General features: G+C 42.9%; 1 protein-coding gene across 2 annotated transcripts in view; it reads right to left on the bottom strand.

Moving 5' to 3' along the window:
• The window catches only part of LOC138595989 (collagen alpha-1(XVIII) chain-like), a 62,470-nt gene that overhangs the window by 10,574 nt on the left and 36,743 nt on the right, over positions 1-15,153 (bottom strand). For both annotated transcript variants that reach the window (XM_069667542.1, XM_069667541.1), the window contains exons 6-15: positions 7,737-7,811; positions 5,237-5,329; positions 2,963-3,089; positions 2,534-2,577; positions 2,032-2,220; positions 1,854-1,880; positions 1,501-1,563; positions 1,290-1,361; positions 965-1,012; positions 636-761 (exon numbers count right to left, since the gene is read on the bottom strand). In XM_069667542.1, coding sequence (XP_069523643.1) covers positions 636-761; positions 965-1,012; positions 1,290-1,361; positions 1,501-1,563; positions 1,854-1,880; positions 2,032-2,220; positions 2,534-2,577; positions 2,963-3,089; positions 5,237-5,329; positions 7,737-7,811 — 864 coding nt within the window. The remainder of the gene's footprint in view (positions 1-635; positions 762-964; positions 1,013-1,289; positions 1,362-1,500; positions 1,564-1,853; positions 1,881-2,031; positions 2,221-2,533; positions 2,578-2,962; positions 3,090-5,236; positions 5,330-7,736; positions 7,812-15,153) is intronic.

The following is a 15,153-nucleotide window of genomic DNA, read 5'->3' on the forward strand; positions in this document are numbered from 1 at the left end:
ATGGGACCAGAGGTGGACGCTAGGTGCAAGCTAACAGGATGTGAGAGCGTATTAAACCGAGCTACTTGGCTCCCAGGAACTGACGTGAAACCTTTAATGCACCAAAACAGAGCTGTAGTAAATATTATAAACCTTTGTGTATTGTTTCCATTCACACAGTTAGTAAAAGCTTAAACAAAAAGACACATTTCCCCCAACAGATGCTGCAGCTGACCATGTTCTGAAGCGCTTACAGTACTTTCTGCCAATACTTCAAACCTATAATCAATATGCACACTGTATGTAAGCGGCCGTAGTCTCTCTGAACCACACACAAAGTTGACCTATAGACGTATACTGGGCTGCAGGAAAGCAGGGAAGGAACATGGGTTTTCAAAATAAAGTTGGGGGAAATACTGTCTTTTCAGCCCCTTCTGATGGGACCACTTGTTAATACCTGACCAGACCCTGAACCAGAACCAGACCCAGAACCAGAGGCACTAAACCAGTCCTCAATCACCTGAAAACAGAAGCTAGGTAAGAAATGCAGAGAAGAGAGCTTTCCACAAACTCCCTGCTGTCTTGTTCAACAAAATAAAAGCTTTCTCATACATGAAATATAAGAAAAAGGAAGGAGGGAATAATGTTTTACTTACAGGAAGTCCAGGTCCACCCCTCTCTCCTTCCTTCCCATCTCTCCCAGGGACTCCAGGTGGTCCGGGGAAGAAGTCCTTGGATAGGGGCCCTGGCTGTCCAGGAGGGCCAGGAGGCCCCGGAGGCCCCTGATAAAAGAGGACATATCTGAGTTATATTAAGGGGTACGGAAGTAGATCGTATCTCTAGCTAACAAGCAAACAAAGTGAGATTGTTTTTAGTCGGTGTAATATAAAATAAAATAAAAGTCAACCTTAAACTGGATATAAGAAAATAACGTGATGCTAAATATTCTCTAACGTCACAGAGAGAACAAACACAGCTCACTTACCCTGAGGATCTCTGCATCGCTGTCAAAGTCTTCAAATCCAGACCCCTCCTAATGAAAACACAACGGAAAACAACAAGAGCAGAACTGAAGCTGAATTTTTCAGTGTTTTTTGGAAGAATAAACCTTAACGGGTTCAGCTATTTGGGATTAATCTCCTCTTGCTCGAATTAAAATCAACCAGATTATCCAAAAGCTTAAAGACCAGCTGTGACGTGTTGTGTAATGTGAAACAACCCAACAAGATTTGCAAATAGCAAACAGGAAAGGCTTTTTAATTGAAAAGTTATGATGGATTTTTTTAGGAGATGAATCCAATGAAACCTACCAGGAACCTGGAGGACTTGCTAGGTTGACCTGGAGGACCAGGAGGGCCTGGAAGACCAACACCAGGATCACCCTGAGGGAGACGGGAGAGCAGTGAGATGTCTGTGAATGTGTACATTTATACAATAATAGTGATAAGGGATAAGTAAGTACTAATATCCTGGACATATTTACATCCAAGTGTCATGATATGAAAAGAGGGTATTGCTTACCTTTTCTCCCTGAGGACCGGGGTCTCCCTGCAGTCCTGGAAATCCTGGAATCCCAGTTGCACCCTGGGAAAAGTTTCAGAAGTATTAAGTAATACATCAGAGGTCATGTAAGTGTAGCACGCTGATACTTCGTCCAGTTGTAGGTGGTGAAAGCAGGAAAGAGGCCAGACTCGCCCCTCTAGAGGTCATTAACGGCAGCTGGGTTGGACGAGCAAAAGTATAAAGAGCAGCTCTTACGTTAGCACCTGAGTGTTTATAATACATTCCTGCATCAGCTTTCACCAGAGACACTGAAAAATGACTTCCACAAGAATGAAACCATGAATCTACAGCAGTGCAAAGACTTGACTTACCTCTGCGCCTGCTTCACCTTTGCTTCCCTGGAGAAAAGACAAAAATGGAAGAACAATCCATCATTTGATCCCTTGACCTGCAGGACTGACCCACGCAAGTGTGCTCTAACAGCTTCTTGGCGTCCTGTAGCTACCTAGTTTGAAAGTAGGATATCAAATGGATATAAATATAACTCACAGGTTGTCCATCTTTTCCAGGAACTCCAGCTTTGCCTGCAGGACCCTGCGGCCCCTGTGGACCCCGGGGTCCCGGCTCCCCTCCCTCCCCGTCTCCCGAGGCGTGTCCTGGAGGGCCTGGAGGTCCTGGGGGACCAGATGGACCTGGTTCACCTCGCTCCCCTTTCTGTCTTGGAGACACCTGCAGGGACTGAAGGTAGAATAGACTCAGTCGTTAATAAACACAAGTTGGTTTTGTGTGATAAATGTACTAATCATAATGTCGGTTAGTCCAGCTTTTACCCATGATTAAAATTTTAAATTAGGCAAATATTGAGCCTCAGTTAGGGTGATTGTGATACCTTTGCACTGCAGGATTTCGGCTGAAGGGAGGGGTATATTTAAACAATATATTCTGCAAACTACTGCTCTAATAAAACAGATAATTTTTAATCATAAAATCTTAAATAGCCACTGCATTTCCTTCAATAATAATCTGAATTATGAAGAAAATCAGCACTCACAGTGTCGGGTACGGAGGCAGTAGGATCCGTCCTGAGTGATTTCACTGTAACAGACAAAGAGCGATCACATGAGAACAACTGGAGTTCAGTTTTTAGTAAGATAACTCTTCGTTAGGACGGTTTTAAAGGTGGAAGCATACAGAATGGAAACTAATGTGATCAATCAGGAGGTGAAACCTTAACTTAGAAAAAGTCAGCGAAGAGAAAAAGGGGAAAGAAAAAGAGTCAGAAAAGGTCGTTTAACTGTGAAGACAGCTATGTTGTCTCTTCTAGCACCATCTGCTGGCTAATTCAGGTATTACACCAATGGAGAAGCAGCTTTGGTCATGTACGTCTTACAGCATCACTTTTACTGTATGTCCGACCCAAAGACAAATCTCCCAACATATAATGATATATATAACCAAGGTTTCTGTTATCTTTTGTCACCTCTGACTGTGGTCGTCTCTGCCTCCTCTCCGGAAGTCTCCTCGATGTCTTCATCGTCAAACAGGGACATCTCAGTGGGCGGAGCTCGGACCGGGGCGCTGTCGGTGGGGTCCAGCTCTGGGAGGGGCTAAAACAATGACAGCGTCACCTCACAAAAACGTGCAAATCAATAGTTCAAGTTCTTTTTTGTTTGGTAGTTGTTGATGGTCTGTAAGAAATTGTATCATTTTCTTTATTAAATGTAAATAGGACCAGATTAGAAATTCGTAATCTGACAGGAAATCATTTGCATATATATATTTTTTAGGGCTTTTTTTGTTCAATCAGCATGTTTTTGAGTAAAATATTCCACAACAATGTTTCAAAAAGAAGATTAACAAGCCAAAGAGTGAGTTTCTTACAGTATATTATACATATTTTAGCTTTTGACTTGCATAAAAACTTTATTTTCAGATCCAACAAAAACAGTCTCTCTGAATAAAAGAGAAAAATGAGTGTTTGCCACAGACGGCAGGAAATGTTTCTCTCAGAGCAGATGCGACTACAGTGTCAGACGGAGAGACACATTCCTCACATTACACCAGGCTGACTCACACTGCTGCGGTACATCATCATTTCTGCATTATTTTGACAATGCGGCGATAAAACATCTTGAGCTCATGTCCTGCCGGCCTGTTTGTGAATGATCTATGGAAATGAGTAGCAGCTAAAAAGCAATAAATATCATCTTCCCTGAAGAGTGCCGGATAAGAGCTGTCAGACTTCTGGAAAACACCTCATACTTCCAAATCTCAGTGACATTGCTTTTACTGAATTTCACTTTTTGAAGGCTGGTTTTCCTGCAGGGGAGGAAAGTAACAGTAAAAGTAAAAGTACTCCTGATAATGTAGGCACAAGTTTAAATCAGTTTAGTTGCAGTGAGCAAATCTAACTATCGTCTTTCTTGTGCAACTTGCTTGCTAGCTTTAGCTTGTGGTAGAGAGAGGGACTGCTCATGCGCATTGAGTGCAGGGGCGGAGTGCCACAGGTAGGCTGGGAGTAAATCATTTCATCAAGTCTGAATGTTGTTTAGGAAATGATTCTCCGGCTTATTTGCTGAGTGTTAGCAGAAGAAGACGAAAGGGAAGAAGCAGGAGGAGGAGGAGGAGAGGAAGATAGAAGAAGAAGAAGACAGAAGAAGTAGAAGAAGACAGAAAAGGAAGACAGAAGAAGTAGAAGAAGACGGAAAGGGAAGTCAGAAGAAGAAGACAAAAGAAGTAGAAGAAGACGGAAAAGGAAGACAGAAGAAGAAGAAGACAAAAGAAGTAGAAGAAAACAAAAAAAGGAAGACAGAAGAAGTAGAAGAAGGAAAAAGAAGACAAGAAGACAAAGATGGAAAAGAAGACAATCATGAAGAAGAAGAAGAAGAAGAATTGAAAAATAATTGTTTTTCACTCTGTTTTTACAAACATGCTACACACACGTAGGCCTGAAATACACACATGCACGAACAGGACCTTATGGACATGCACTAATGGAGAGATGTCAGAGTGAGGGGGCTGCACATGGACATGCGCCCCGAGCAGTTGGGGGATTTGGTGCCTTGCTCCGGGGCATCTCGACAGTGCCCAGGAAAGGAACAGCTCTCACCTCTCCAGCTACCAGCCCCAATGCCATGGTTGGTCTGTACCAGGACTTGAACCAGCCACCTACAGACTGAGCTACCATCTACCCCAAATGTAAAGCCGACAGTGTTTGTATCGTAGTAATGAAGCTGGATCCAGAAGACAATTAGCTTAGCTTGGCATGAAGACAGGACGCAGGGGGGGGACAGCTAGCCTCACTTCAGCTGCCAGCAGCTCTAAAGCTAACTCAGTATATCACATAATATATTGTTAGCTACACTAACCAGGATGTAAAGGTGGTACAGGGAGTTGCTGTTTCTTGGCTGGCTCAGTGACTCTCTGCAGCCTCCACTGCTTGCTGTTAAGCTGTTTCCTGCACTAATCTTGTCATCCTTTTCAAAGCATAAAAAGGAAAGGACAAAAATCCTAAAATATTTTCTCAAAGTTAAATAATCTTGTATCCTTTCCATCTCTGTCTCTCCTTTTCTTTTTCTTTATTTCAGAGAGCACAGAGCTGGCAGGGAGCCGCACATATCACCGTGTTCCAGTCTCCACCAGCCTGAGAGGATAAGAGCTGTTTTCTTTGGTCCATGTCCAACCCAGCTGAATGGAAAAGAGGATGCAGAGATAGTGTGGAGTGTATTGAGTCAGTGTGAGTGTGTACACACACCATGGTATACTCTCTCTCCTCCACAATCTTCTTCACTTCCTCTCGTCCCTCCATGTCTTCATAAGCATCGTCACCGCTGCCGTATCCAGACGCCTGCAGACAAAAAGGAGTGAGAGGATGAACAGACAGAAATGATTAAAAGCTCCCTTCAAGGAAGCCAAACGAGGACGCTCGCCAAAAACGCAGTTACGCTCATTTAATAAAAGAAAATGTTGGGTACCAAGTGTTTGTTTTCCCACAGTTTCCATCATGACACTGATTGTACTGTTTATAGCTCAACTTTGACTATGAAAACACTGGATATCAAAGTTTATTCATGTTCCAAACAATGATAGGAGGAGAAGGAAACTGTTGATTCGGAGCGCAGGCCAAGTGTTTATCCTCAGGAAGATATCAAACCATGCTTAGCATCACAAGGACACTGCTGTGCCTCATTTAGTATGGATGCCTTTACTGATTGAGATCTTCTGCGGAAAAAGTGTACAGAAATAAAAAAAATTGACAATTGACCCTTCGCTTGAATTCACCCTTGAACGCCCGCTGTCAAATTCTACGTTAGCAACCGTAACTAGGCGCGGGAGGCCTGTCAAGCTTCCAGAACAAGGAGAAATGCTGAAACGGTGTGTATATGGAATCTGCAGATGTCCTCAAAGTTTAGGGGGGGGGGTTATATTTTTTGCTTTTCCTAAGCCAAAAACTCGAGAGGAGAGATGTCGGACATGGATTAAAAATTGTGGAAGACCTCACCAGATTTTTATGTCCTCTTCCTCAACACTCTGCTGACAAATGATATTATAGATGCAGCTTTCAAATGCATACTGTCGTCCTTTCTGTCTACTTATATTCGGGAACTATTTTTCCACAAATTTGCTGTTATTTCCCTTAAACATCTCTCACTGTTATATTTGAAAACGCCATGATATTTACATGCCGATGCAAAAGCTTGACATGCATAGCAACAGTAACCAAGGGGGGCGGGACTTAGCGAAGGGTCAATTGTAATTGCTGTTATACAGAGAAGATTAGGTCCTCCTTATAACACACACACACACTATGAATTTGTTTCATTCAAGTGGAAACAAACAGACATGGCTACAATTTTTGTGCCTTACAGCTACGAGTGTGTCTTAATCCACACTTTATGAATCACTGTTTTTGGCTGACTGCCCTACACACGGGTCTGTGTGTGACTGACTGAGTAACAGACTGAGTGAGTGACAGTACTTTCACAGCCGTAGAGAGAGAGAGTTGCGACATCGCAATGGCGGATCATGGAGCATATTGGACCTCCGCTGACGCGACTCTCTGTCTATACGGCTCTGGATACTTTGTTCGGGGAGTAGGCGGGGCTGCTCCTCCGCTGCTTGTCCGCTATCCTCACCTACAGTACGTCTGCACCTGCTTTCAAACACGTTGTCATCGGCCTCATAAGGACAGCCCTTGTAACACATTGCCCACAAAAGTGCACATTGACCTGATGCGGTCAGCCACATACTAGGTTTTGACCTAGTCTTGTTATTTTTGAGTGTTACTGTTGGCCTGCACGGTGGTGCAGTGGTTAGCGCTGTTGCCCCACAGCTAGAAGGTTCCTAGTTGGATGTATGGGGCCTTTCTGTGTGGAGTTTGCATGTGTGGGTTTCCTCCAGGTACTCTGGCTTCCTCCCACAGTCCAAAGACATGCTCGTTAGGGTCATTTGTGACTCTAAATTGGCCTAAAGGTGTGAGTGTGAGCGTGAAAGGTTGTCTGTCTCTATGAATGACTGGTGATCAGTTCAGGGTGTACCCTGCCTCTCGCCCAATGACAACTGGGATGGACTCCAGCCGTCCCGCGACCCTGAACAGGATTAGCGGTGCAGATTATGGATGGATGGATGTTTTATTGTTTGCATAAAATTGTTCTAAAATTTCAAAAGATATTGACAGAAGAATTAACAGAGAAATGAGCTAATAAATTCTCACTGCTTCCATTTTAGCTACAAAAGATCAACTCCCCCTGACATTAAACTGTCCCTTATCTTTATGAGCACACTAATCTAAATGCTTTGGGTCATATACAGTATAAAGTACACAGCCAAAAGTATCCCTTCACATTACACTGATGTGACATTTTCTGTTTCCAGTTAGTTTTGGCACTGCTGTCTGCTGGGCGATGAGGTTTTTCTTGGTGTTAAGTGTCCAAAAGTTTTAGATAAGGTTAAAGGTCAAGGTTCAGGGCAGCCAAGTCAAATTCTTCTATATTATGGACCTGGTTTTGTGCAGGGGAGAAAAACAGGGTCATCCGGAACCTTCTAGAAACACTCTTTCTCTCCTTTAATTGGAAAAATAAGGACTCAACACACTGAAGCATGCAAGAAGCTGTCCACAAGGTTTACTGTAGTGCACCCTTTCTGCCACTAGAGGGAGGACTAGTTCCACATTTCGGCACCGGCGCCTGCATGTTCTAACAGAATAAGAACATAATGTCTTTCAGACTCTGTGTTCTGTGTGTGTTTTCACTCACATACGGATCGTCCTCCTCACACTGGTCATCCGGGGCCGTGGGATCCGACTTCAGCACCAGCTGCTGGATGGAGCCCTGGGGGGGGAGCAGAGGAGAAGCTGGGTTATGTTCTCTTGTAGTTTAGTTCATTCTGTGTCATTAAATTTTATTAGAGCTTTAGTGTACGCTTCCCACACACCATTATACTGCCCCTTTCTTTCAGCATGATAACAGTTGATCTGTCTCTCTTTCCCTCATTACTCGGCACATTATGCAACACAGAGATAACGCGCACATGCAGATGGACATTCACAAACATCTGGCAGTTGAACAGGTGTCCCAGGCTCATCCATGTTTATATAGTGGATAAATACCATGTACTTGGACTCATTAATTAAACTCTCATATTATATACTATGATTTTTCCTGCTCTTATTTGAATACTTAGTTTTACACAATATTGAGTCCAAAACAATAGAAATAATCGTTTTGCCTGCTAACAGCTGCTACACGTCATGTCCGAGCTCAACGAGGGACCTGTAGTCGTGTTAACACTTCAACACTGCAACAGTTCACCATCATTTGAGCGGATAATACAGACATCAGTGCGCCAACATAAACAGGTGGAGGCTCCTTTATGTAGACAACTGTATTTGAGTGGATCAATAGATGTTACATCTTGTTAAAAAAGTGGGTTAGAATCCATTTCAATTGTTTACAGAACAACCTCTGGGTTTTGTGCTGGAACAGGAAGCATTATTTTGTCGTCAGTACCCGTTTTTCAGGGAGTATGAACACGGAAGTTGTAACCCTGCAAACTGGTTTTATTGTCCTGTGTCACAGAGTGACTAATACCTTCCTTGGCAGGAAATATATCATGATTGTCTTCCACACAGATTCATGACTTTACCTTGACTGATTGTGCCAGTTGCAGAGTATTTCATGCAGGCATGTAGGGAAGGGTAGACCTGGCTGTGCCTTGGCCCACAAACAAATGACCCAGGCGTGCCCATTAAAGTAGCAACTGGAAAAAGCCACTGTCAGTCAAAGCTGGTGTTCTCTGTAATTGATAGAAGCAATAATATTTAACAGCTCATGGTTTCGCCCATTCTACATTCCTACAACACCCAGAGTGCATTGCGCACCTCCCTCTGAAAGGAATGGCCCGGCGAGAGACGCTGGAGTGAAATACTACTGTATCGCTGCAGGCAATGGCTCAGAGCGATACAGAATCCAAAATATGACAAGAATATACCGGTGGATTGTCTAAAAAATCTGCAGGTCGGCAGTCTACATTTCAAACCTGACGATTTTGAACGAGACATGACATCGGAGGCGGGCATACTAGATTGAGAAAGTGTAGTTTAGCGAGCTCCCTGGCCTCCGCCAGATGACACGTGTTACGTAGTCTGGTGGAGGTTTTCCAGGCCCATTGGAGAAGCAGATAGCTTCCTCAAAGGCACAGAGCCATATTTCCATCTTAATGGCATTAGTTCCCCATAACAGCATGATGGGACTGAGGTTGAAAATCGGCAAAGACTGTCAGACTTGAAAAACTCTCTGAGTTTATGAAGTCATAAATTATGTTGTTTACGTCAGAATAGGCCAAATTCCAGATGCTTATTGTGATGTGTTTCCACTAAACACTAAGTCAGAGATAATGTACAGGGAGCGGATCATTGTTGTGGAATGAATATCGTCGGGGGGATTGCTAGACAACCACACCTCTTCTTCTTCTAATTACAATGGCCCTAATTCGCTGTCGTACAGTTGCTTGCGTGTTTTTTCAACCGTAATGGTGTGGACTGCTGTTGGGCTGCCTGAGAGCATGCCGACCTATTATTTTCTGAGGCCTATCCAATAATAAATTTCTGCCTACAACACTGCTTTCATGTGATGTCTGCTGCTAATACTTTGGAGTGAGAGGCAGTGTCTGGGCCTTTGCACCCCGATCTTCTTCACCCGAGCTCCACTCTTTCGATCATTTTCAGATGATGTTACTTATACAAACGATACTTTTCAACAGCTCTTCAATAAATCCACTCCTTTTGTTCCAGTCCTGTTGTCAGTGATAATGCACCTCCAAGAATTGAAATGACGTCAGTATCATTCTGAAACGTGTCTTAATCAACTGTTATTTGTAAGAACAAACGTGTTTTTAGAGTCTGGTTGCCAAATGTGCTGAAGTGTGACAGCTCTGACCTTCTGTTCAAGTTCTCACAAAGAGTTTTAAGTCCTTTAATCTCTTCATGATGCATGCAACCTCTATATGCCAACAGAGCACTTTATCTGCGTGATACAAGTGTGTTTTTATGAGTGTGTGCACATGCAACTTAAAAATGGAACTTTAAATGTGGGAGTCAGTGTGCCTGTCATCTTATTAGATCTGTTTAACTCCAGCCAAGTTTATTGACATTGATTTCAGGCCAGAGAACAGACACCTGCTTCTGATATAAGAGAGTTCAGTCTATGAAATCTAATAGTGGTGAAGAAGTGAGAAATAAAGAAGGAGGGGAAAGAAGAGCGAGTGAAGCAACCAAATCAGAGACATCTGTTTGTGCTGTAAACAACACATCTGAAATAAACAAAGAATGCAGCATGTAGGCTATGTCTTTCCAACTTCTTTCAAACATCTTAGTTTCTGAATTCCCCCGTAAACCGAGCCACGAGAAAGAGGATGAGTCATGACAGAAGTGGTCACTTTGTAAAAACTTTTAATCAAGTGAATGTAAACACCTGGAGGCAGCAGGAGGATTTGTTCGATCGACACGTTCATGGCTGCGTGCTAAAAGCTAACACAGATATGCCTGTAATACACAATCCAGAAGTTATACAAAATGCAGACATGCTGCATGCGTGCACATAAAAGAGGAGATTTTTAAAGCGTAGATTTGGGAACATTGGAAACAATTTATTTTAGGCTCAGGACTCTTTGTTTTAGTATAACTTCAGGCTAGAAAACACCCGAGTCATGCATAGCCTAGCCTAATGAAACGTAGCATACACGCCGAGGAACAAAGAGAAAACACATGTTTTCTTGGGTTAAGTTATCAATAAAATGTGGAGAAGGGTCAAGATTTCAACGAGGGAAAAGAAAACATGCTCAAAGACAGCTGTAGATTCAGTGTTTGATAATGAGGTAAGCTAGGCTAACGCTACTCAGCATTAAGGCTAGTTAGCCAACGCTCTTTTCTTTTTGAAATAATGTTAGCGTTAGTGGACATTTTTATAATCATATCTTTTGATTTTAATTATCACATGTTTGGTTTAAAAGTATTTCAGCAGGTCATTAAGTTAGTTTAGCTGATGTTAGAGCCTAAGGGTGAACTGTGTTTAAGCTAGTTGGGGCGGTGAGATGATGCTAGGCGTTAGCAAAGCACTACTTTACATTAAATAAGCACAGCAGAAACATCGAACAGGTCGATATATAAAACTGTATTATGTTAAAACCTTATAGTTACAGCTGGACATGACATTAAATAAACAACCTTGCTAATGTCACATTGCTTTATCTCTACAGACTGGTGGTTATCTAAGCTAGCTGTCTACCAGGAAGTGACCCCTGGTGTTAGCGCAATGTCAGGGTGATTCTATCTTAGAAGATAAATCCCTGTGGCTAATTCATTTGTTGGTATTAAAGACAAGGTATTTACTACATCATCTGTGAGAAAGTACAAATATTCCCTGGTTGAGACTTCTTTGGTCTAACTCTTAATGGAGCTCTAGCTGACTGTAGTCCTGGATATGAATAAAGACAGCCTGTGTATTTTGCAGTCTGCTCAGTGTCCACAGACTGGTACTTTTCAGATGTCAGGGATGACTTGGAAAAAGGTTAAGGACTTGTACGGTGCTGTTCTGCGTCTGCAGCTCCTGGCAGTCGCCATGTTGAGGAGAGCGTTGTTGCCAAAGCAAAAGAAGGGAGGCAACTTCATCGGCTGCTGGCCAAGTGTGTGTGTTTTCTGAGAACAATTTCACTGCTGCAGCTGCAACCCACCTTTAACTGAATTCAGACACACATGTAACTTCACACAGACACTGGCAACACTCTGCATCACATAATGTGCTGAGAGCCTCTTTTCGCCACAAGGGGTCACCACTTAATTTGATTATAGCAAAAATGTACCATGACCCATGGACTGTAAAGTGATAGGATTAGATACCCATTCTGTTATTATGTAAATGTTTTGAGGAATGTTATCCAGAACCCACAGACCTCAGAATATATTTTCACTGTTCAATCCAAACTTTTGACTTTGCTGTCACACTGAAGTAGGCGTATGAGCTGGTTTTTAATGCTAGCTGTGCCAGTCAAAATCTTTCTGAAAAGCTAAAATCATGATATAAAGGCCAACAACTTTAAAAAGGAAAATTCAGCTGTTTTTTGGGGGGAAAAAAGTTGCAATTGCTTGAAAATGAAAGCAAGTCTGCATCCAGAATTTTAAGGGCAACATTTTGAACACAAGTGAACTTGATACTTGACTTTCCCCCCCAGTGTCATGGATAAAAAACACATTCAGCTGCTCAGAGAGGATCAGAAAACTAAAGTGATTTGCGCACTCTCTCTATTTCTTTCTATTCCTCTCCCACATATGAGTGAATAAGAGAAAATATTTCAGCCTGTCTGCATGTGAAGCGGTGTGTGAGTGTACTGCTGCTGCGTGTCTGTTATTGCTCTCCCTGGGAGCAGATAGAAGATCTGTGACGGAGCAGCCAGTTCAAACATCGAACAGCTGGAAACAGACGGTCACGACTGCTCCACTTTGTCTGAAAGAGAGGAGGAGAGAGGGAGGAGAGGGGAGGACTGAATGAAGAGAGGGGAAAGGAGACGTGTAAAGGATGGAGCTTAGTGGCGGTAGCGTGCCTCTGGGTGAAAGGAGCAGTGTGAACAGACAGGCGATTTTCTGCTTTGAAAATCTGCTTTAAAAGATATGAACTTAAGCTTATGTTAGCTTAGTATAAATAATGGAAACAAGGGGAATCAGCCCCTACCAATTTTTTAAAACAAACCTATTATTCCTTAATTTCATATTATCTTCAATACTATTATAATAACACCTGTTCTTAGAATAATTATAATAGCAATTATTGGTATTGTAGCGTCCTGGCAGGTGGGTGTGTTAGGACAGCTGCTTGGAATTGTGGGACAATAGACATAAGTTTAATGTAACTAAAGCTGTGTCCCAATCCAGGGGCTGCAGCCTTCGAAGGAGGCATTCGACGGAGGATGCGTCATTCATAGCCTGCGCAGACCGCTAAAGCCGAACTGAAATGAGACGATCTAGTCGACGGAGGATTTCCTCTTTGCGTTACAAGCTGTTTCCGCCCTTACCCTTGCATCACAAAAAGCCGCTCCTCTCGTCTAGCGACAGGTAGCTAGTTGGCTAACTAGCTATCATAACTAATGTCACTTAACTTGACCTAGGGGTTCGTCGTGCCCGGGTGCTACGGCGGATCCCCAGTAAAGCATTCCAAGAACTTTGGCATCTCCATGCCCAAGCATCACCATCATCAATCTCAGTCATCAATAAATTGTTAAATCACATCCTGTTGGTGGTTTGATCCTTGCTAGTGAAACGTGTATTGCAGCTATTCGACTGAGTTGAAACCAAAAACATTTAAAAGTGTATTCCTTGGCTGCCATCTCGTTTGAATTGGTGTGCGATGAATCTTGGGATACGTTGGGCCGCGAAGGATGCACTCGATGGATCCTTCGCGGCCCGGGAAAAGGAGAACACATTTGTTGGCTGCATCTGAAGGAGCCTTCAAACTGGGATTGCCTTCGATGCGCCGCTGTGACGCAGTCGGCCTTCAAATATGACCTTCGAAGGCTGCAGCCCCTGGATTGGGACACAGCTTAAATATTCCTGCAATGTTAAAACATGCAGTTATTACATTTAGGAGGAGTGTTTGGGTGCACACGCAGTCATAGGGGAATTTAGACTGTGGACGGCTCATAAAGTGCCATTCAAAACCTCTCAGCTGTTTTGCTGTGTTTGTTAAAACCTCACTGCTGCTCGTTTCAGTATTTTGGCAAAGATACTACAACAACATTTTGTTCCCATGCCACTTAGTCAGAGTCCTAATGGCTCAGACTCTTGGGATAAAATAATAATAATTTTATCTCAATTGAGATGACGGTAAATTAAATAGTAATACTATGGAGAAAACAGCTTCCTGTTGTCTTTATTATCGCTCTTGTGTCGCCATCTGCCCCAACAAGCCACTAAAACATCGTCAAAGAATGCCAGTGTCACTCCTGCTTAATAACACAAACAGAATTTGAACTGAATGTTAAATGCTGCAAGACAGACGGGATTCTGATGTGCAGAGCAACTCCAGCTCTTAACATCAGAGTTGGTTTTAAACTACAGAAGGTAGAAAAACCTATTTAAGAAATCCTTCCAGCAACAAAACACACTCCCCTATGAGACCAGAAAATCCTGCATAAACACTTTTCTTCCTCCCTGGCTCGTTGCATTTCTCGAAACTCTCCTCAGATTTCTCTAATAAAATCTTAATGAGAGGAAAAGAGCTGCATGGCTGCGAGAACCTCTTTCCTCCGTCTGCAACATCTCTCAGTTTGTCCGTCACATGAACTTACATCACTACAAATCAGTGGACGACATGGAGGAGGTTCTGTTTTTAAGGTCAAAGGTCGAGTATTTTAGTAGTTTAGCCACCAGCAATGAGTTAATTTATTCAGAGAAGTCATCTCTGGCATGTTTTAGTTAAAGTTTAATATTCTCTGAAAGCTCTGGACAAGTTTCAGATGAGTCGATTTCGCATCCGAGCCAAAGAATCCATCTCCTTACTTTTATCCCATACATAATTGAACGGTATTCCCTTTACACTAAACTATTTTCTCCTCATCATCCCTCCTGTTACTGTGGGACGAACTCTGCCTCTCTCTTGCAATTACAAAACAGCAAATCATAGATGATTGGGAGGAAAGTGCCAAAGCATTCACTGGTTTGTTTTCTTTTACAAGAGCAGTGAGAGCCGAATACTGCACCAAAAGGCTTTTCAACGAATGCACGACGTTGGAACATCCACCCCTGCATCCGTACGGCTGTTCGATTCTGCTCCTTTTAATTAAATCTTGGCGTTTGCTCTCACGGTTGCACTCACTGTAAGTCATTCAGGATGAGACATCAGCCATATTCCAAAAAATGTAAATCACATACAGCTTGTCATTTATGAGCTCTCACAGGATAAGGCAGCGCTCACAAACACATGTGGTCATTCATTCCTCGTCTCCCATGGCGGTCGTTAAGCTGCCAACAAAGACTATTGTGTTCATGTGTCAAATGTAAAACAGGCAGCCGCCCAAACGCCACGTTTGTTTCTGCAGCAGGGAGCGGATTTGACATCTATTGTCGACTCATTCATCCCAACTCTGTGACATCAGGAAGGAGGGATTAACTACACAGAAACGCAG

The sequence above is a fragment of the Semicossyphus pulcher genome, unplaced genomic scaffold (genome assembly GCF_022749685.1).
Source record: "Semicossyphus pulcher isolate SPU_LCO1_2020_fin unplaced genomic scaffold, fSemPul1.0.p SCAF_18, whole genome shotgun sequence".
Lineage (NCBI taxonomy): Eukaryota > Metazoa > Chordata > Actinopteri > Labriformes > Labridae > Semicossyphus > Semicossyphus pulcher.